This window comes from Trichechus manatus, unplaced genomic scaffold (assembly GCF_000243295.1).
Source record: "Trichechus manatus latirostris isolate Lorelei unplaced genomic scaffold, TriManLat1.0 scaffold00048, whole genome shotgun sequence".
Classification (NCBI taxonomy): Eukaryota; Metazoa; Chordata; class Mammalia; order Sirenia; family Trichechidae; genus Trichechus; species Trichechus manatus.
Genome location: NW_004443984.1, coordinates 11,626,263 through 11,648,436, shown reverse-complemented (window position 1 = coordinate 11,648,436; position 22,174 = coordinate 11,626,263). Strand labels below are relative to the sequence as shown.

Below are 22,174 nucleotides of genomic sequence, written 5' to 3'. Positions count from 1 at the left end.
GCAAACCAGTCTATGAGATAACTATAAATTATAAGCTGTCATGAGCTCTATGAAGAAAATAAGCAAAAGGCTGGGACAGAATGAAAGGGGGGCATAGCTTAGAGCCAAAAACCAGTTGCTGTTGAGTCGATTCTGATTCATGGCGACCCCACATGTGTTAGAGTAGAAATGTGCTCCACAGGGTTTTTAACAGTGATTTTTCAGAAGTAGATCACCAGATCTTTCTTCCTAAGATCTTCTGAGTGGACTCGAACCTCCAACCTTTTGGTTAGCAGCTGAGCTCGTTAACTGTTTGCACTACTCAGGGATTCCTAGCTTAGATGAGGCGGTGACATTTGAGCTGAGGCCTGAAAGATGAACAGGACCCAGATGTACAAAAAGCTGAGTGAAGGACTCTAGGCAGAGGGGGAAAAGCAGGTGCAAAGGCCCTGAGGTTGGAAGGAGTTTGGGGTGTTCATGGGCCAAAAAAAACATTTCAGTGTGGTTGGAGCATGGTGATGGGTCTGGGGTGGAGTTGGGGAAGGAACTTACTGGTCAAGAAGGAGGCAGAGTCCTTAGCATTGCAGGCTAGGAGAAATAAAGGATGGAAGTAAACAAAGATATATTGAATTCCTGCTGTGTGGGAGCCTCTGAGATTAGGTTGATGAAATGCAAAGCTCCCAGCCTCGGGGAGCACACAGTCTAGTGGACAGACAGATGCAGACCCAGGACAGTATGACAAACCCCAATGAGACAAGCACAGGATGCTCCCAGCACACAGAGGACAGGTCGTAACCTAGTCTGGCAGGATCCAGGAAGGCTACTTGGAGGAGGCCACACCTAAGACTAGCCCTAAAAGATGAGGCAGAGGGACCCCGTGTGCAGGGCACGAGGAGGTGGTGAGCACAGTGAGGAAGGAACCACGAGCAGCTCAGCATGGCTGGAGCAGGGAAGGCTTCCTGGAGAAGGTGCTCTTCAGAACAGCATCTTGAAGGAGTAGAGAGACTAGTGGAGAGGATGGGAAAGAGACTGAAATGTGGAACCAAAAAAAAAAAAAAAGAAAATAGAAGAAATTAAAATAGGAACACGGAGGGACATTTATATTCATGGACACTTTTTTATTAACAAAGGTGGTTTTCTTTTTTTGAAATATGGTGTAATGACTAGAAGCTGATTGAAAAGGAGGGCAGTCAATAGAGCAGGCATGCTGAGAAGAAAGAATGGATTTCTTTGCAAATAATATAAATTTGAACTTGTCTTTCCCCTCTTCCACCCCTCCCCAAAATCTAATTGATTACCACCCCATGACAAATGACTCTTGGGGCAGGAGTATGCTAAGCGGCTTCATAGAGTGGTACCCAAGGAATAGGAGAGATGGTTCCTTCCTGGAGACGGTGGCCACTCCTGGGAGGGGAAGAAATTACCTCTTTGACTGTCCACACCACTCCTCCCTTTCTGTTTGTTCAGCACTTTGCCATTCTTGTAGAAGTATTATGTTTATTTTCTCATTTGCTTCTCCTCTCAAAAACCCTGGAAGCTGAAATGTTAGCAGGGTATGTTTTATCGAACCCATTTTACAGGCAGGAAGACTGATGACTAGAGGGGCCAATTGACTTGCCCAAGGTCCCATGGGATGTTGGTAGCAGAACCCAGGCTGGAACCTAGGTCTATTAGAGCTGGGACCCTAGTGGGGGAGGTGAGAGTAGGTTTCATGGTGGAGACAAAGATTTAACTCTGGTACGTAGAGTTAGACACAGTCATAGGGCCGGGATAACTCCAACCCATAGATAACCCTAAAGGCATTCGTCACAGTGTTATTCTAGTGGCAGATTTCCTTTTCCATGAATGTCAAGGTTTCTATCAGAATAGGTTTGTATTCCCAAATTGCAAAGGCCACGGGATGATTTACAGAGCCCAGAAGAGCCGCCACATTATCTCCAAAGTGAGTTACGATGACCGAAACAAAGTTCTGCTCTCAGGATAAAGACAGGCAATATTTCAGAGTTAATTTCATAAAACCAGCCACCCAACCATTACCTCACTGCATCAACATTAACTGTTGAGTATAGAATAACTTCAACTCCTGCCTCTCTCAGTGGCTGCCGAGTAGGAGTGATAGAGTTTAGCGGTGACATGTGGCTGTGTCAGACAGGAAGCCACTTTACCTTTCCTCATACTAGACAAAATTAGCCAAAGAAACTTCTAGCAGCAATTCTCCCTACTTAAGGCAAAGTTAAAATTAAAGCAGAAAGTCCACTGGCTTGGAGATCAGTTGATTCAGGAGGATTTCATGGTGGTGGTCTTTATTTCACCATGGTGGTGGACTTGTAGAACAGGGGTGGTCCCTTCCTACAGCCCAGAACTAAAGGACTAGCTGCCATCTAGTGGACCCTGACTCATGGTGCCCCCATGTGTGCACAATAGAACTGCACTCCCTAGGGTTTTCAAGACTGTGACCTTTTGGAAGCGGATCTATAGGCCTTTCTTCCAAGGTGAGTTCGAATCACCAATCTTTTGGTTAGTAGTCAGGCACTTAGCTGTTGGCACCGCCCAAGGACTCCCTCCTACAAACTGGGGCTGGTGTTAGACAAATGGAAGAATGTGTCCAAAAGTGGTTTGTAAATTCTGAAGCTTTGCCTATGTTTAAGTTGTTGCTAGGTGCCATTGAGTTGGCTCCAACTCATAGCGACCCCATGTACAACAGAACAAAACATTGCCCAATCTTGTGCTAGCCTCACCATCATTGCTATGTTTGAGCCCATTATTGCAACCACTGTGTCAATCTGCTACTACTATTATTGATCCCTTCCTCTAACGAAATATGCTGCTTGGTGTCTCTTCACCTCAGAAGGCTCATTTCAGGTGAGTGGTGCAGTCATTTCTGACACACTATAACCCAAACTCAGGTGTGAGCAGCTAGTGATGAGGGATGTATTCTCCCCTCCCCTGGAGAGCATTGCACTAGCACAAGCATCTCTGAAGATGCACGCTCACACTCCCCAGGAATAAGGTACTAGCGGTGGGAGTGCTGGACACAGCAGCAGAAGAGTTGGGAGAGACTGGTGAGCCAGGGTTCTTCTTGATGATTCTTTGCCGTTGTATGCCACCTGGCTCCCCTCTGAACACAGCTGGGTGGCTGTGCTTTGCGCTGCTCACTCTGAGCCTAACTTGGTACTTGAGCTTATTCTTGTCCAGGTAGTTACATAGACTATATCTGTGTCTGCAGCTGGCTGGCTGCCTTTGACTGGGGACTGCTCCTGAGGCCATGGGATCCATTCCAGGCATAGGGCATATAAGGGGACTGCTCACTGTTGGCATTAGTCAGAGATTTCTGGGAACTGTTATGATGTTGGGGTAGTGGTTAAGAGCTCGGCTGCTAACCAAAACGTCGGCAGTTCGAATCCACCAGTGACTCCTTGGAAACTTAACCAGGCAGTTCTACTCTGTCCTATAGGGTCGCTATGAGTCGGAATCAACTAGACAGCAATGGTTAATGTTTTTTTTTTTAATTATGATTGTAAGTCCCTGGGTGGTGCAGTGGTTTGCACTAGACGACTTACCTAAACATTGGTGGTTCAAATGCAACCAGAGGTACCATGGAAGAAAGGCCTGGTGATCTGCTTCTGTAAAGATCACAGCTAGGAAAACCCTATGGAGCAGTTCTATAACACCTGGGGTCATCATGAGTCAAAATCGATTCACCGGTATCAGGTTTTTTTTCTTGTTTCTTTTCTTTTTTTGTTTTGGTTATTATGATTGTAACCGGGATGGGGATGGAGGTGGATTTTGGGATGGGATGGGGACGGGTATGGAGATGGGAATACAAGTTGTAATAGGAATGGAGATAAGGATGAAGGTGGGGATGGAGTGGATGAGATAAGATTGGAGGAGGAATGGAGGTAGGACTGGAGGTGGGATGGAGGTGAGGATGGAGGTGGGAATGGAGGTGGGAATGGAGATAGAGATGGAAATGGAGGTGGAAGTGGGGGTAGGGATAGAGGTGGAGGTGGAAGTGGGGATGGGGTTGGTATTGGCGATGGATTTGGTAAAAACTAAGAGCAAAGGAAAACTGTAGTTGATGAGCCTAAGAAGCAGTGGCAGTGGGATTGTTCTTAGTCAAGGAAAGGGAAGGAGAAGAGGAAAGGGGGAGACGATTGTGAGGTGTGGGGTGAAACATCCGTAAGCAGCCAGGGATCCAGTCACTCTCCCAGGTGTAGACAGCTCCCTGACTGCCCACACTAGAGCCCTCCACCGAGAGACAGGAGGCAAATTCAGAGTGACATTTTCCTGGGACACCGTGACTAGGGAATATGCTGATGGGGAGAGTGTGGGAGTCTGAGCTGTCCATGCTGATATTAACAGCTCTGCTGTGTCATTGTCCATACAACTAAAATCCGTTATTGTCTTATGAGCTTGATTAACTGTACATATTGCTAACACCTGCTCAGAAATAGAACGAGGGAGGGGAACACAGCTCCCAATCAGGGTCTGTGTGGGTGGTGTGCATGACTGGGGTACAAATCTCCAGAATGCGGATGTGTGTATGCACAGATGTGTGTGTTCATGTGGGGGACTGGGAAGGCCTGGGTGATGGGCCAGGCTCTGCCGCCGACTTACAGTGGAACCTTATGCAACTCTCTGCCTCTCTCTGACCTCAATTTGCTAACCTGTAAAATGGAAGGTCTAGACCATTGCTGTCCAATAGAAATATAATGCAAGGCACATATGTAATTGTCAGTTTTTTAGCAGCCACATTTTAAAAAGTAAAAAAAAAAAAGTGAAATCAATTTTAATAATATATTTATTAAATCCAATATATCAAAAATATTATCATTTCAACATGCAATCAAATAAAAATATTAATGAGATATTTTACATTGTTTTAATTAAGTTTTCAAAATTCAATGTGTATTTTACACTTACAGCACCTATGAACTTGAACAAGTCACATTTCAAGTGCTCAATAGCCATATAAGGCAAGTGGCTGCTATACTGGACCACACAGGTCTTGGGCATTTTCTGGTCTCCTCAGTAAACTGTAAATGCCCTAAAGGCAGAGACCGTGTTTTCCTCTCCCAGTCCTTAGCAAGAAGTCTCAAATAAAGAATGTTAGAAAATAATACTAAGTAGCTGACATGTGTTGGTGTACTTTCTAAGCACTTTATAGGTATGACTTTATTGAATCCTCACAAATATCCTGTAATTCCCATTTTGCAGATAAGGAAACTGAGGCTCAGAGAGGGTAAGTAACTTGTCCAAAGTCACACAGCTGGCAAGTGGTAGAGCTTGTCTTTGAACCTGGGTAGTCTGAATCTAGAGCCCACACTCTTGACCATTGCCCTAAACTGCCTCCCTTATTCATAGTAATACAAATAATATTAAATTAAAATAGCTAACCTGCATTGTGAGAGGGCATTGGTGGTTCAGTGGTAGAATTCTCACCTTCCATGCAGGAAACTCAGGTCTGAGTCCCAGTGAATGCACCTTATGCACAGCCACCACCCATCTGTCAGTGGAGGCTTGTTTGTTGCTATGATGCTGAGCAGATTTCAGTGGAGCTTCCAGACTAAGACAGAGTAGGAAGAAAGACCTGGCAATGTACTTCCGAAAAATCAGCCAGTGCAAACCCCATGGATCACAATGGTCTTATCTGCAACCGATCGTGGGAATGGTGCAGAACCAGGCAGCGTTTTGCTCCATTGTGCACAGGGTCACCTTGAGTTGAGGGCTGACTTGATGGCAGCTAACAGCAACAGCAACCTGCCTTGCAGGCTAACGGTTTGCCAGTCACCTTATAAGCATTTACTCCTCAAAGCAATTTTATGAAGGTTTTAGGTGTCTGATGAATCCCTGTTGGTTCCATAATGAAGGTAAGAAAGAAGGAATGAGTGATTTTAAAGGCGCTTCTGTACAGGTCTGAGACTCTGGGATCCATGGAGAGTATACCTAGACTGGCACGTATGCCACACTAATAGGGCCAGAGTTTTATGCTAACTCTAACCGGCATGGTTCCAGGGATAACCAAGAAAACTGGAACCTCCCATGGGAACGGTTCTTGAGGGACCTGGATTACAAGGCATCCATGGAAGTTGAGGTGTGCCAGGTAAATGAATGTTCCTGGTGGCTAAAGTGTGCTGCCATTGCTGTTGTTAGCTGCTGTCAAGTTGGCCTCTGACTCATGGTGACCCCATGCACAATGGGACAGAATGCTGGAACAGAATGCCTTGTCCTATGTCATCCTCATGATCACTTGCAGATCAGACTGTTGTGATCCATAGGGTTTTCTTTGGCTGATTTTTGGGAGCACAATCCAGGTCTTTCTTCCTAGTTTGTGTTAGTCTTGAAACTCCACTGAAACCTGTTCAGCATCGTAGCCACACACAAGCCTCCACTGATGGACCCGCGGTGGCTGCTCATAAGGTGCACTGGCCCGGAACGGAACCTGGGTCTCCCACACGGAAGGCAAGAATTCTACCACTGAACCACTGCTGCCCCCCCCCCCCATTTGAGGTCAAAAGGTACAGGTCAGTTCCCCTTTTCTTTCTGAAGGGCACAACTTCAAGTCAGAGTCTGAGCCCTGGAGCCAGACTGCCTGGGTTCAAATCCTAGCTCTGCCTCCTACTGCGTCTGTGAACTTGGGCAAGTTGCTTCACGTCTTAAGGATCCCCCTCTGCAAAATGGGGGCAAGTAAACACACCTCATTGGCTAACAGTGAAGATCAAATGAGTTAACACACGTTAAGGGCTTAGAACATCTGGCTGCTAAGTGTTAGCCATTGTTGGTCCTTGCCGTGGGACGCAAGTTTTCAGTCAAGTACTAGAAAAGTTTGATTGCAGGATTTGCGACTCTTGGGTAATTGAGGTGTTTTGCTGTGTTTTCCCTTCTCGGAATTCCTACCCCACTTACCATCTGTTTCTTCCAATCGTACGCTTAGTTATAGTTCTCCATCTATTGTTCTCCCATTGTTCCTGTTTGCTCTGCCACGCTTGCCATCAGCATGTGGTGGCTGCCTGAATGAATGAACAGTGCCTGCCTTCTTTATTTCACTAGGCCTTAAAATAGAGTTGCCTACGTGTGAGTCGCCCCTGCCAGACAGTGAGCTTTTCAACTCTGTACCAGATTCATCACTGGGTGCCCACGGCAAGCACTTGGCAGCGTGCCTGACACCTCTTAGGTGTCAGGAAATATTAGTTGAATTTAATTAAACTTAACTGGAGTGAAAACTCCCTGCAGGAAGGAAAGGCCCACGTCTCTTCCTTCTCACTGCTTCCCCACTGCACGTGGCCCAAAGCCAAGTAAACCAGAACTGACAGCCGTTCCCAAGTGAAGCTCTAAGCTTCTGGCTTGAGTCCTCTGAGTATGAGGGGGTTGGGGAAATCATAGTAGGAATCATAATAATATTGAATTGCCACCATGCATTAAACCTGTTTTGTCCTTCTAATGTAACAGCCCAGTATTATTCCCATTTAACATATTGGGGAACTGAGGCCTAGAAAGTTTTGGTAGTTTGTCCAAGGACGTGAAGGTGGTAGTGAGCTACCTGGGATTCAGACCAGGTGTGCCCGATGCCTCAGGGCCCACTCTTCCCAACACACCACAGTGCCTGGGAGCACGGGCTTTGGCAAGCCAGCCAGTGACAGTAGGTGAGGGGAGCAGAGAGGTGAGCTGTTGGGAGGGACGACCAGCCAGAATAAGCCAACTGCAGGAGAGAAAGGAGGGACGGAAGCCTCCTGGCTCTAAGTATCTCTCGGTCACCTGCTTCCTTCCTTCCACTGCCCTCACTCGAGTCCAAGCTACAATCCTCTGTAGACCAAATTCATACTGTTTTCACTCTCTTCAACACACAAGCCAGATCATGTCATGACTCTTACTTAAAACCTTCAATGGCTCCCCACTGCTCTCAGGACAAAGTTGGAAACCTCATAACCAGTGGTGTGCTGGTGTCTTAGTCACCCAGTGCTGCCATAACAGAAATACCACAAGTGGGTGGCTTTAAAGAACAGAGATTTCTTTTCTAACGGTTTTGGAAGGGTCTCAGCCATGTCAATTCCTTCAGTGAGCCTCTCTGATTAGGTTTAGGATCCACCCAAACTGACACAAACTCATTAACATAACAAAAGAAAAACTCTATTTCCAAACAGGATTACAGCCACAGGTATAAGGGCCAGGAATCCAACACATATTTTAAGGGGACACAATCCATAACAGCTGATAAACTGGCTCCCTGGGGGTTGGGGAGAAAGCCCCGATTTGTACTGTTTGCCCATTTCTGTGGTGTAGACACCTACTGTGGTGTAACTCAAGCTACCAACACTTTAACAACCAGCTCACAGAATTCCTGAAAATTTCATAATAGGCTTTCATGAGCTGGGATGAACCGGTTCTAGCACACCCCTACAATTCATAACCCCCTGCATACCTCCCCCTTCCCACTGGACCCCATGTCCCCCCAACTCCCTGCACTGACCTGCTTTGACCCCCCCTCCCCCATTTGCCCTGGGCCTTCCTGCCACCAAGCCTTTGCACCTGCTGATCCCTCCACCTGTCCCACTTGTCTTCACACACCACTGCTTCCTCAGATCACAGCACATGTCTCTTCCTCAGGAACGTCTTCCTGAACTCCGGGTGTCTGAGGCACAGAACACATTTACCTGTGTGATCTCTTGATGCATGTGTCTCCCCCACTAGGCTGTATCCCCAGCAGGGAACATTATTCTCACTGCAATCGGTGTCGACAGTGTACCCCTAGATTGTGCAACACCCCCTTCCCCTCAGCACCTCGTATGGACCCTGGCCAGTCTTAGTGCACTCTTCCCGAAGCTTCCTGTTAAGCCTTTGTCTTCCTGTGCTTCCCTTTTGGGCAGCTCCTCCCACCTCCATCGAAGTGGTGGCTGCTGACACCCCAGCCCCCTTCAGTCGCTACCAAGCCCAGAACTTCACACTGGTCTGCATCGTGTCCGGCGGGAAACCAGCACCCACGGTGAGTACCCCTGGAGTGCCCAGCCCCTCCTCACCTGCCAGACCCACCCTACTTCATGACCTGTCCTGCTGCAGGTGGCACCACTGTGCCCACTCTCTGCAGAATGGAGACAAGGGCATGGCCTGCCTAAGTTGGCTCTGCCACCACCTGCCTTGGTCTGACCCCATTCACACATCTGACCCACCCTGGCCTCCATGTGTCTCTCTTGTTCTCAGTCTCATAGCACTGAGAATCCCCATGTCTCCTGGACCCCAGAGTTCTAGAACTTTACACCAGGAGGGATCCTTAGGGGAGCCCAGCATCAAGCATACCCCTACCCCAGTTGTTGAACAGGATGAGTACAACCCAGGCCCAGAGAGGGGGAGGGACTTGCCCAGGGCCAACCATGGAGTTCTTGACCAAGCTATGACTCAAGGTCCAGTCCTCCAGCTCCAAATTCACTGCCCTTGCCAGGGAGAGAGGGAGAAAAGAGACAGGAGAGGGGAGGAAAAGAAAAAGAGAGAAAGAAAGAGTGGGGGAGAGGAAAGAGAAGAAAGGGAGGGAGGGAGGAAAGAAGGAAGAAAGGGAGGCAGGGAGGGAGGAAGGAAGGAAGGAGAGGGCGGCAGGCAGGTGAGCGGAGACAAGCCCTCAGTGAGGCCTGCCTCCTTCCACCCACACCTCACAGTCCCGAGGAGACATAAAAAAAGTACCTTCAAAACCACCAATTGCTGAGAGCAGGACATGGCCCCACGTTTTCCCCCTCTGAGTTCATAAGGAGCTCTTGCCTCCCTAAAATCAGGGAAACTGGTCTGTCCCCTAAAGACAACCTCCTCTCCTGGAGGGTATAGAGAAAGGTCCTCACAGCCTTGGGGCCGTCGGAAGATCCTCCACTCTCTTCTGCTTGCCCTGCCATTTAAGACATGGCAATAAAATATTCAGTATACATATATATATAAAAGATTCACATCTCCCAATATTCCAGACATCTTACATTTGCCTGAGACATCAGAACTTCAAAGGAATTCTTTGATATAAATTACAAACCTGCTTTTGAAGCACTTTCCAAAAAAAAAAATTGAAAAGAAAGAAAAAACCCACAGCAGACCATTATGTACATAAGAGATTCTTTGTTGGAACTATAAACTCTGACAGAGTCTCCGCTTTCCAAATTCCAAATTTCATTTACCCCCCACCCACCTCTCTCACCTCCCCTCGCCCCCACAGCCCTCCTCGCTGTCTCTCTTCTCCCTGCATCTACCTTCTCCCCTCTCCAGCATCCCCAAGAGCTGCTTCCTCCCCTCCTGTCTCCCTGTCTCCTATCGATTTATTTGATTTATTAAAAAATACACCCAATCCCCACAGGCCTCTGGGCGCATGTACCAAAATAAAAAGACAACAAATTAAATTAAATGCTACCGCTCAAAACCTGAATTCCCCATTAGCAGAGAAAGGGAGAAGATGTTTGCTTTGGCCTTGTCTCCACACCTAGCTGCCTCCCACACACGCACGTGTTCTCTGCCTTCAGTCTCTGACACACAGGCACACAGATCCTTTCTTCCTGCTTCTTCTCCTGACATCTCATTTCATCTTGGTGCCCATGCACTCTCTCTCCCCTCCACATGCCTCCCCAGGTGGACATGGACCACCCCCTTGGAGCTCAGGTGCTGCCACACTGTATCCAGTGTCCTTGCCCCCACCTCCAGCTACACATTGTTTCATTGGAGCATCCAAGGGCCCCATAAAGTAGGTGTTCCTCAATCCCCTTTATAAGCAAGGACACTGGGGTCCGCCAGCTGGTAAATGATGGAACTGGGAGTGCAGCCTCCGCCACCAGGACCTGCGTGCATCCCCATGGACCGTACAGACTCATTGTGCCTAGGGGATGCTGGAGGGAAAGAAACAGCTGGGGGTCCATCTGGAAGGCCACAGGAGGAGGAGGCTTCAGAAGAACTGGCATCCTGTGCTAGTTCATCTGAAGGTCCATTGGGAGGTCCAGGTCAGCCCCACAAAACCTCTTCCCACACCTTCCTTGCAATTTCAGGTTTATTTCAAACGAGATGGGGAGCCAATTGATGCAGTGCCACTGTCAGAGCCTCCAGTTGCCAGCTTCGGTCCCCTCCAAGATGGCAGGCCCTTCCGCAGCCTCCTCCATCGCGATCTGGATGACACCAAGATGCAGAAGTCACTGTCCTTGCTGGATGCTGAGAACCGGGGCAGGCGTCCCTACACAGAGCTTTCCTCCCGAGGCCTGACCCCAGATCCCAGTATCTTCCTCCAGCCCACCACTGAGAACATCCCAGAGACTGTCGTGAGCCGTGAGTTCCCCCACTGGGTTCACAGCTCCGAGCCTATCTACTTCCTTCGCCACAGCCACACCCCAAGCAGCGATGGTACTGTGGAGGTGCGGGCCCTGCTCACCTGGACCCTCAACCCACAGATCGACAACGAGGCCCACTTCAGCTGTGAGGTTAAGCACCCAGCGCTGTCGATGCCCATGCAGGCAGAGGTTATGCTGGGTAAGGCTTGGTCGGGGCTAGTCTGTAGGCCCCCTGCAGAGCTGGGTGGTGGGGAGCCTTGGAATAGGGTCCTTGGGCTGCTGTCCTTGGAGTTGGGGAGTAAATGGAGAAAACTGAAGTCAGGGTCAGGCACAGAGATCACAGTCAGAATTCTTAAGGAGGTTTGCTGGATAGGGTCAGGAACACAAAAGATAAAGGGAGGTCAGGAGAGTTTGCTGGATAGGATCAGGAATACAGGAGGTCAGGGGAGGTTTTCTAGATCCCAGTCAGGAACTTAGAAGGTAACAAGGAGGTTTTCTGGATAGAATAACAAATTCATGAGGTCAGGAGACAGTTGCTGGAAGAGTTATGAACACAGCTCAGAGGCTTGCTGGATCAGGGTCCAGAATACTTACAGTTACAGACAGCTTTGCTGGGTCCCATGGGTCAGGAACACATAGGACATGGTATGAGATCACTCTGACAGACTTTTAAGTGCAATGAGTGTCATCTGTATCATCTGTGGGTATGTGGCAAGTGGACACAGACAGGAAACCAGATGCCTAAGGCCAGCTCAGCCTGAGAACCAAATCCCCTCCTGTGACCTGCTTTCTCTTCCCATAGAGCACCAACTCTGGACATCCCCAGAGAAGTTTCTTAAAACATGACCCCCTCCCCTTATACTTCTCCCCCAAGATGAGTTGGGGCAGGGAGAGAAGAGATGTGGAATCTTCTCTGCCAGAAATGTAAGAGACTGCTAGAGCCAGTTTTTTGTGTTGCCTTGCTGGGCTAGGGAAGGGGCTGGACAAGGTGACCCTGTACTGGTTCTTTGAACCTTTGTCTACAGCACCCAGCAACTCTTCCCTGAGCCCAGGAGGCCTGGGCTTGTCCACTGAGTTTCCTGCAGTGGTGAGAGGCTGCATAGAGCCATCCACAGCCTCTAACTCAGGACCAACGACAGGGAGCAATGACTGAAAAGGGTTCTGGCTGAAGCCTGCACCAGGGGGTCCAAAGGGCCTCTCTGTTTTTAGGTAAGCCTCCAGAGAGCCCAGCACTTCCTCAACACCAAGTACCAAGAGAAAGGATGTTTTGTATATATACAAAAAAAAAAAAAAAAACCAAACCCATTGCCGTCAAGTCGATTCCAACTCGTAGTGACCCTACAGGACAGAGCAGAACTGCCCCATAGTTTCCAAGGAGCACCTGGTGGATTTGAACTGCCAACCTTTTGGTTAGCAGCTATAGCTCTTAACCACTGTGCCACCAGTAGCGACCCTACTGTACAGAGTAGAACTGCCCTATAGAGTTTCCAAGGAGTGCCTGGTGGATTTGAACTGCCAACCTTTTGGTTAGCAGATGTAGCTCTTAACCACTATGCCACCAGGGTTTCCACTTGTACATATAGCACCTACTGTATGTCATGGTTTCTATGTATGCCAGGAACATTTATAAGGATCATCTCATTTAATTTTTACAAATAGAGTACAGTTTACCATATGGTCGCATTTTAGAGATGAACAAAACTGAAACTTAGAGAAGCAGCATTCCTTGCCCTGAGTCACTAACTTGTAAGTAGCAGAGCTAGGATTTCAAGCCAGCACTATCATTTCCTTCTCCACTACCCACCATGCCAACCACTGAACTCGCCAGCCCTGGGGACCAGACACCCTTAACTTGCTATGGGGCTGGTTTCCTGAAGACCCACTAAAATGGCCACCCTTAGATTCCCACAGGCCACCTACTCACACAGAAAATAATAATAGTAAGGGCTAACATTTATTGAATACCTACTGTATACCATAAGGAGCCCTGGTGGTGCAGTGGTCAAATGCTCAGCTGCTAACCGAAAGGTTGGTTGTTCTGACCCACCAGCCACTTTGTGGGAGAAGGATGTGGCTGTCTCTCCCATAAAGATTACAGCCTTGGAAACCCTATGGGGCAGTTCTACTCTGTACTATAGGGTCTCTATGAGTCGGAATCGACTCAACGGCAACAGGTTTGGTGTTTTTTCTACTATATACCATGAATCATTGCAAGCGCTTTTCTCATGTGACCTCACTGTATCCTCACAATAACCCAGTGAGGTAGACACTATTATTATCCCGAATCACAGATGAGGAAACTGAGGCCCAGAGAGATTAAGTAAATTGCCCCAAGCACTCACTCCCTAAGGCCAGGACCTATGCCAGACGCCAGGACCTTCTCAACCCAGATCCTGCCCAGACACCCTCTCTCAGCCTTCCCACCTCACCAACTCCTCACCCTGTCTTGGCACCATACTCCATCCATCTCATTGTTCCTTCTTGCCTTGGAAGCTTCCCATCCTCATGATACAATCTGCTCCTGGAGTTGGTGGCAGACCAGGCCCAACCCCTCATTTGGCTGTTTCACCCATGAAAGTTACCTTCTGCCTCTCTTGTTAATACATTGGCTTCCCATGAGACGGCTCCCCTGCCCCTCCCGCACTGAAGGTGAGAGATCAGACAAGGACTTCAAAACACCTGGCAAGAGGTGAGCTGCAGCTCGCATCTCCTAACAAGAGGAGGCTGCCAATGGCCTGTTCCCTCCATCCTACCCCCCACCCCAATCCAGATTAAAGCACTTGCCTGCCCTGTCCCTGATCCCAGATGACTTAGTTAACTGGAACACGCCCCCACGCCCAGCACTCAATCCACCTGCATCAGAGCAAGGGAAAGAAAGATCCACTCACAGGCAGGGGCCATGGGCAGATGAGTGTGTACACACAGGGAACATGGGGACACTGCAGGGGCACCAGTGTGAAGGGACCAAATTGGCTGGGTGAGTAGGGAGACCCCTGGGCTGGCTTCTCATCCTACCTCTTCTGTTGTCAATTGGTGAGATCTCAGGCATTTTATGTCTCTGAGCCTCAGTTTTCTGACCTGTTGAATGGGGAGAATAATAGTAACAGCACAGATGTCGAACACAAGCTAAAAACCAGGCTCTGTGAAAGGTGCTTTTCTCACCAGATCTTAAAAATGTGCAAAGACCTATGAGGTGCTTGAGAGACACTATCATTATTCCTATTTTATAGGTGAGGAGGCTGACAATTAGAGTAACTTTCCCAAGGCCACCCAGCCTCGTCTGTCTGACTCTGGAGTTCTAACTCTAGAATTGTTAACCACTGTACTCTATAGCCCACCTCGTAGGACTGTAGTGAGGATGCATTGAAGCCTTGTGTATAAACCATAGAGAGTGCTGTGAGCCGGAGGGGTCCTAAGTGCATGCACCTCACGTGGTCAGGGCACCCGATCCTGGCCACATGTTATTACCCTGCACTGTGGTCATGGGTGAGGACAGTGGGATGGATGAGATGACCTTGGGGGACAGAGTCCAGTCATCTGACCAGGACTTTGAAGGCCAGGCCAATAAGGGTCGGGCATGTCTCCCTGCAATAGGCCTTTGCTCCGGCTGTTCCCTCTGACTGGGATGCCCTTCCCAGCTCAAATGCCACCCTCTCCAGCTCAAAAGCCTTCTCTGACCCCCCCTCAATCCTTCCAGCTGAAAGTCCCTCTGCTGAACTCCCATCTTAACTGAGTTTGCACTTTTTCTTGTGACCGGACCACAGATGCCTGGTGGTCCTGGAACTCAGGCTGCTCCTCATGTGAGCTCTAGTCTCCTGCTTGTTAGCTGGGCAGCCTTGGACAAACCACTGCACCAGTATGAGCTTGAGTGTTTCCATCTGTAAAATGAAGATGGTAATAGAAGAAATCAGAACATAACATTGTTTTCCTACTCCCAGATCTACCCATACCTGCCTTCCCTCCTTTACAAAGAATGGACTGGCCCTGCTGTCATCCAAAACCAACTCTCCCCACCTGTTAATTGCATCTCACCAACTCAGTGGCTCTGCTCCTAAACTTCTCCTCTTTCCTTGCATTGTCAGTTTCCACCTCTCTGCCGGATCACATTCACGTCATCATACAAACATGCCATGCTATCTCTCATCTCATTAAATCTGCCCTTGACTCCATAGCCCCATCTGGAGATGGTTCCATTTTTCTGTGCCCCAAAGTCATTAGAAGAGCTCCCATTATTGCTTGAACCTATGGCAATCTGGCTTTCCTTCCCCACCACTTCACCTGTTCTTATCCAAGTCACCAGTGGCCTCCATGTTGCCAGATCCAGTGGTCAAGTTCTTGGCCCTCATCTTATCTGACCTGTTAGCAGTATTTGACACAGTTGCTCATTCCGTTCTTCTTGAAACACCTTTTTCCCTTTGACTTCCAGGACACCACCATCTCTTGGCTTTCCCTCTATCTCCTTTTCCATTTCCTTTGCTGTCTCTTTCTCCTCTCTCACCTCAAGCAGGACTCAGTCCTTGGGCCTTTCCTCTCCTCTCTCCACACTCACTCCTCAGTCATCTCAGCCAGTCCCATGGCTTTAAAAACCATCTGTGTGATAATGGCTCCTACATTTATATCTTTAGCCAGGATTGCTCCCCTGAGCCCCAGACTCATTTATCTATTTCCTTATGATATATACAGAGTCCCTAGGTGGTACACATGGTTAACATTCTCAGCTGCTAACTTAAAGGCTGAAGATCAAGTCAACCCAGAGGTGCCTTGGAAGAAAGGTCTGGCAATTTACTTCCCCCAAAAATCAGCCATTAGAAACCCTATGGAGCACAGTTCTACTCTGACACACATGGGGTTGCCTTGAGTTGGAATTGACTCAACAGCAACTGGTTTGGTTTTATGACATTTACCCTTGGATGTCTCCTAGGCCTCTAAGAAGTAACATGTCCAAAGCCAAACTCACCACCTCACGTCCACCCCTAAACCTGCCCCTCCCCTGGTTTCCCCATCTTAGTAGATGGCAACTGCATTCTTCCCATTGATGAAGCCAAAAACCTTGGAGTCATCCACTTTTTCCACTCTTTTCAGGTCGCTATGTGTGGAATCCACTCAACGGCAATGGGGTTTCTCATATCCCACATCTAAGTCATCATGAAGCCCTGGTGGCTCAACCTCAGAATGTATTCCAAATCTTCCTCTCCTTGCAGTTTCCTCTCCAACCACCCAATCCAAGCACCGTCAGCTCATATAATAGCATCCAAACTGATCTTTCTGCATCTACTTTTGCCCTATTCTATTCTCCACCCTGACTGATCTTTTAGAAATATCAATCACATCCTGATACATAGCCTCCACACCCATAACCGTCCAGTAGTAGACAAATAGATTGATAAAACAGAACAGAGTCTAGAAATAGACCCACACATATAGAGTCAATTGATTTTGACAAAGGCCCCAAGGCTATTCTCATTGTGGAAAGTGAAATAGTTTCAACAAATGGTACTGGAACAACTAGATAAACATAAGGAAAAAATAAACCTTGCACCACACTCAAAAATTAATTTGAGATGAATCACAGGCCTATATATAAAACCTAACATCATAAAGCTTCTAAAACAAAACTTCAGTAAATATGTTTGTGACATTGAAGTAGAGAAAGTTTTCTTACAGAGGTCACAAAAAACGCTAAATGAAAAATAAAAAACTGGTAAATTGGACTTCATCCAAATTCAAATCTTCTGCTCATAGGAACACACCTTTATGAAAATGAGAAGACAAACCACAGACTGAAAGAAATATTCTCAAACATTTATCTGACACAAGACATGTATCCAGAATATGTAAAGAACTACTATAAATCAATAATGAAGAGAAAACCCAATTTAAAAAAAAAAGATACACAAATGACCATTAAAGGTGATCATGAAAAGGTGATCAACATCATTAGTAATCAGAGAAATGAAAATTAAAACCTCAGTGAGATATCATTTCACAATCACTAGAATAGTTAAATTAATACGACCGACAATACCAGACGTTGGCAAGGATGTAGAACGATCTGAACTCTCATACATTGATGGTGGGAGTATGAAAGTGTACTGTTGTTGTTGTAGTTGGGTGCTGTCGAGTCAATTCCAACTCATAGCAACTCCACGTGACAGAGTAGAACTGCCCCCATAGGGTTTCCTTGGCTGTAATCTTTATGGAAGCAGGATCGCCAGGTCTTTCTCCCACGGAGCTGCTGGGTGGGTTTGAACTGCCATCCTTTTGGTAAGCAGCTGAGCACTTAACCATTGCACCTCCAGGACTCCTTTAAGAAGAGTACTACCACTTTGGAAAACTGGCAGTTTCTTATAAAGTTAAAAATACCCCTATCTATGATCTGGCAAATCCACTCCTAAGTATTTACCCAAGAGAAATGAAAATATATGTCCACGAAATGGATGTCCATAGCAGCAATCATTCGTAATAACCAAAAACTCTCAAATATCCCATGTGTCCATCATTAGGAAAATGGATAAACAAATTTGTGGAATATTCATATAGTGAAATACTTCTCATCAATATTAGTGAATGAACTGATAACATGCAACAACATGGATGGATCTAATAAATATTATGTTGAGCGAACGAAGGAGTACATACTGCATGATTCTCTTTATATGAAATTCTAGAAAAAGCAAAACAAACCTCTGGTGATAGAAACCAGAACAGTGTTTACCTGTAGGGAGTGGAAATTGACTGGAAGCAAGCATGAGGGAACTTTCTGGAGTGATGGAAATGTTCTCAATTTTGATTGAGATGGTGATTACACAGGTGTTTACAATTATTAAAACTCATTGAATTGCACTTAAGAACCATGCATTTCCCTGTAGGTAAATTTTTTCACAACTTAAAAATATATGAAGAGTATATTAAAAAAAAGTTCAATAGACTGCCATTTAAAACCAAATTTCAAACCAAACCCCAATACCTTACCCCTCATCTTCTACAACTCACCCCACTACTCAATCTTCTCCAGCCACAGTGCCCTCCTTATTCTGCCTTAAACATGCCAAGCTCTGACCCACCTCTGGGACCTCACACTGGCTGTCCTTTCTTCCTAGGACATGATTCCTAGGAAGAAATTCCAATGATTCCTTCTTCATTCAGGCCTGTGCTCAAATGTCTTCTCCTCAGAGGGGCCTTCCGTGACCACCCTCTAAAACAATCCCTTCCTCCTGGCCCCCTCAATCCCTATCTGGCTTGTTTTCCAGCAGAGCACTTATCTCCAACTGCAAGTATATTGCGTATTTCGTTATTGTCTGGATTCCCACACTAGAATTTAAGCTGCAGGTGAGCAGGACTTTGATTTGCCTTGTTCACTTAGTACAGGACTCAGAACAATCCCAGGTGTACTATTTAATAAAATGTGTTCACTAATTAATTAATACTCTTCTGGGTTGTTGTGAAGTTTAAATAAAACAGTACATACAAAGTACTCAGCATAGTGACGGATAGCATAAATATACACTACTTTATTATTCATCATTGTATTTCCAACATTGCCCTACATAGTGACTGACATTATGATTAGATAAGGTGTATAATAAAGAACTAGATGGATGGAGCAGATGAGTGAATTGGTAGGTGAGTGGATTAGCAGGTTTCTGGGTGGGTGTGTGAATGGATAGTTGAATGGCTGGCTGGCTGGCTGGCTGGCTGGCTGGCTGGCTGGCTGGGTGAGTGATGATGGATGAACGGAATAATGAATGCTTGGGTGGGTGGGTCAGTGGATGAGTTGGCGGAGGGGTGAGTGCTTGTCTTAGTGAACACCCATAATTCTTGGGGAAGCATATAAGAGCTTTTTCTTCTAGATTTCACAAGGCTATCCTTGCAGCAGGATGCTCAGGAGAGGTAAGGAGGGCAGTTTATATAATCAGGATCTTTTGCATCCCTTAGAGCAGGTGCACCCCACTTTAGAGTTTATATTGGTCTCATAGCTCTACCCTCACTGTCATTTCCATAGCATCTACTCAGGTGGGGTGGTAACCTGTTCTCCTCATTTGACAGATGAGGAAACTGAGACCCAACAAGTCGAAGTAACTTGTCCAAGTCACGCAGCCAGAGAGTAGAGGGCTAGGCCTCCATCCTTGGTCTCCGGACTCTGTTCTTTCTACAAGTCCAGGGGTTGAGAGGTTGAGAAGAGTGAGAGCTCGGGGCTGACAACATTCCTCCCAGCTACCCTCAGCAGTACGTTCAAGGAGCAGGCGAGGGAGGCCAGGATTTGGCTATTAGGAGTTGCTGGTGGGCTTCCTGGTGGTGGTGGAGGTGTGGAGGCTGATAGCAGCTGGCCTGGCTTTGGAAAGCGGCATCATGATGCAGCAGAGAGGGAAGGAGCCAAGCAAAGGCGCTTGTCTGGAGGCAGCTGCCAGGACAGAGCTCAGAGAAGTGAGGGCAGAGGAGACCCCTCCCCTACCCACCCTCTGGGCCCCTCCAGGTCAGCTCAGGAGCCACCAGGAGCCAGCAGCTCAGGGAGGCAGGGGAGTTTGTCTGGGCTGCCCGGGTGGAAGAAGGCATCCAGCTGTCCCTGTCTTCTGCTCCTGGGCCCTGAGGTTCCCTCTGAAGACCTTGTTGTCAATGTTAGTTACTGTCAAGTCGATTCCGACTTATGGTGACCCCAAGTGTGCAGAGTAGAACAGGGTTTTCAAGGCTATGACCTTTTGGAAACAGATTGCCAGGCCTGTCTTCCAAGGCGCCTCTGGGTGGGTTCGAACTGCCCACCTTTCAGCTAGTAGTCGAGTGCTTAACCACTACATGCCATCGAGTACTGCTTCTGCCACTTGCTGGCTGTGTGAGCCTGGGAAAGCCACTTCCCTCTCAGAGCGCCAGCTTTACGGCATGCAGAACAGATTTCACGACAACCCGCCTCATAAGCACCTGCCTGGGTGTGGCATTCCTCACCCGGGGTCTAACGCGTGCTACCAGTACCAGTTGCCTTTGAGTCGACTTCAACTCACGGCGACCCCATGTGTGTCAGAGTAGAACTGTGTTCTGCAGGGTCTTCAGTGGCTAATTTTTTGGAAATAGATCACCAGGCCTTTCTTCCAAGGTACCTCTTGGTGGACTTGATCCTCCAACCTTCAGTTACCAGCCAAGTACTAACTGTTCGCACCTAGGTATCTGACAAATGTCAGCTCCCTCTCCCCTCAGGGCCAATAGGCCCAGGCCCAGGTCTGAAGGAATTAGGTGAGGCCTTTAGAAAACTGGAAAGTTAGGAATCTGACCTCGTAGAGAAAGGCGTCTGACCTTGTCCCCCGGGGTCCATGCTCCCTGCTGGCCATAGTGAGACAGTGCCATCCCAGTAGGGCTTCAAGGACATAAAAACCCAAACCAAACCAAACCCGTTGCCACTGAGTCGATTCCAACTCATGGAGACCCCACGTGTTACAGAGTAGAACCGAGCTCCATAGGGCTTTCTCGTCTGTAATCTGGAAGCAGATCTCTAGGCCTTTCTTCTGTGGTACCACCGGGTATGTTTGAACTGCTAACCTTTTGGTTAGTAGTCAAGCACGAACTGTTTGTGCCACCCAAGGAGGCTCCAAGGACATAAAGAGCAGGCAAAATAATCCAGGTTCAGCCTGCGCTATGACAATGCTTCTCAGCTGCAAATTGACCTACATAGCACCTGAGAGTTAATAAAGAAGTAGGGAAATTACTTGACCTCTATGAGCCTTGGTTTCCATCTGGGGACAATCTCAAAGGATTGAAAGGTTAAATGAGATCATGCATAAAGTGCTTAATGTAATGCCTGGCACTTAATAAGTTCTCAGCAAATGTTAGCCACCAAACCCCCCATCTCCTAGTATTCCTAACAACTCAGTGTGGTGGGTAGGCAAGGGTTACTATAATTGCTCGCATTTTGCATTGGGGGAAGCTAGGGGGAGTGACTGGCCCAAGGGCACATGGCACAGACTAGAACTCACTTGGGGCCTCCCAGTCCAGGGCTGCTGCCACACCACCCAGCAGATGCAGCAGCAGAAGCTGCCCTCTTGTTCCCTGCTGTCCCTGCCCCTCGATGCAGGCCCGGATCTTTCTGCTGGTGCTTCTCTCAGCCCCATGTGGCACTTCAGCTGTCTGGCTTGTGGCTTAATTAATAGTCCTTTGGTCTCGTTCTCAGAGAATAAAATTGGCAAAGCCTGGAAGACCACCCACATCTGCCGGCTGCGCTGCTTTCTTCACAGAGAGCTGAGTGGCAAGGAGAGGCTCAGGGTGCAGGGGAAGCCAGCCCCAGCCTGGGCACAAAGCTTGTCTCCTGCTGCCACCCCTGGAAGAGGTTCACAGGGAGTGGCACAGAGCATGGCTCTCAGAACAAGACTCTAACACGCTACTCGTGCCCGGGAAGCCCTGTAGGGTCTGGACCCCATTACCTCCCTGATCTCCTCACCCACCACATGCCTCCTCAGCCAGTGCTTCCTGTCACGCTGGCCTCACCACCATTCTCCCACCACTCCTAGTGAATTCCTGCCTTCGCCCCGTGCCCAGTCTGTTCCCTCAGCCTGGAATCTTCCTCATGTTCCACATCTCAGCTTAAATGTCTCTTCCTTGGAGGAGATAGTCTGACCACTACATCTAAAGGTATCCCCACTAACTCTCTACCACTCACCCTTGGTCTAATTCTCTGCATAACATTTATCACTCTGGAATTTTCTTGCTGATTTATTTGTTTGTTTATTGAGTGTCTCTCCTACTGAAGTATTATCTCCACATTGGCAGACACTTGTTCTTGGTCACCACTGTATCCCAGCCCTGCTCACATGGTTGGCTCAATATTAATTATGATGAGTGGATGGATGGATGGATGGATGGATGGATGGATGGATGGATGGAAGGATGGATGGATGGATGGATGGATGGATGGATGGAAGGATGGATGGATGGATGGA

General features: G+C 47.8%; 1 protein-coding gene across 1 annotated transcript in view; it reads left to right on the top strand.

Annotated features, from left to right (window-relative positions):
- IGSF21 (immunoglobin superfamily member 21) overlaps positions 1–22,174 on the top strand; it is a 194,175-nt gene that overhangs the window by 167,872 nt on the left and 4,129 nt on the right. Inside the window, exons 5-6 of the mRNA XM_004377197.3 lie at positions 8,844–8,959; positions 10,980–11,454. Of these exons, the coding sequence (XP_004377254.2) occupies positions 8,844–8,959; positions 10,980–11,454 (591 nt within the window). The remainder of the gene's footprint in view (positions 1–8,843; positions 8,960–10,979; positions 11,455–22,174) is intronic.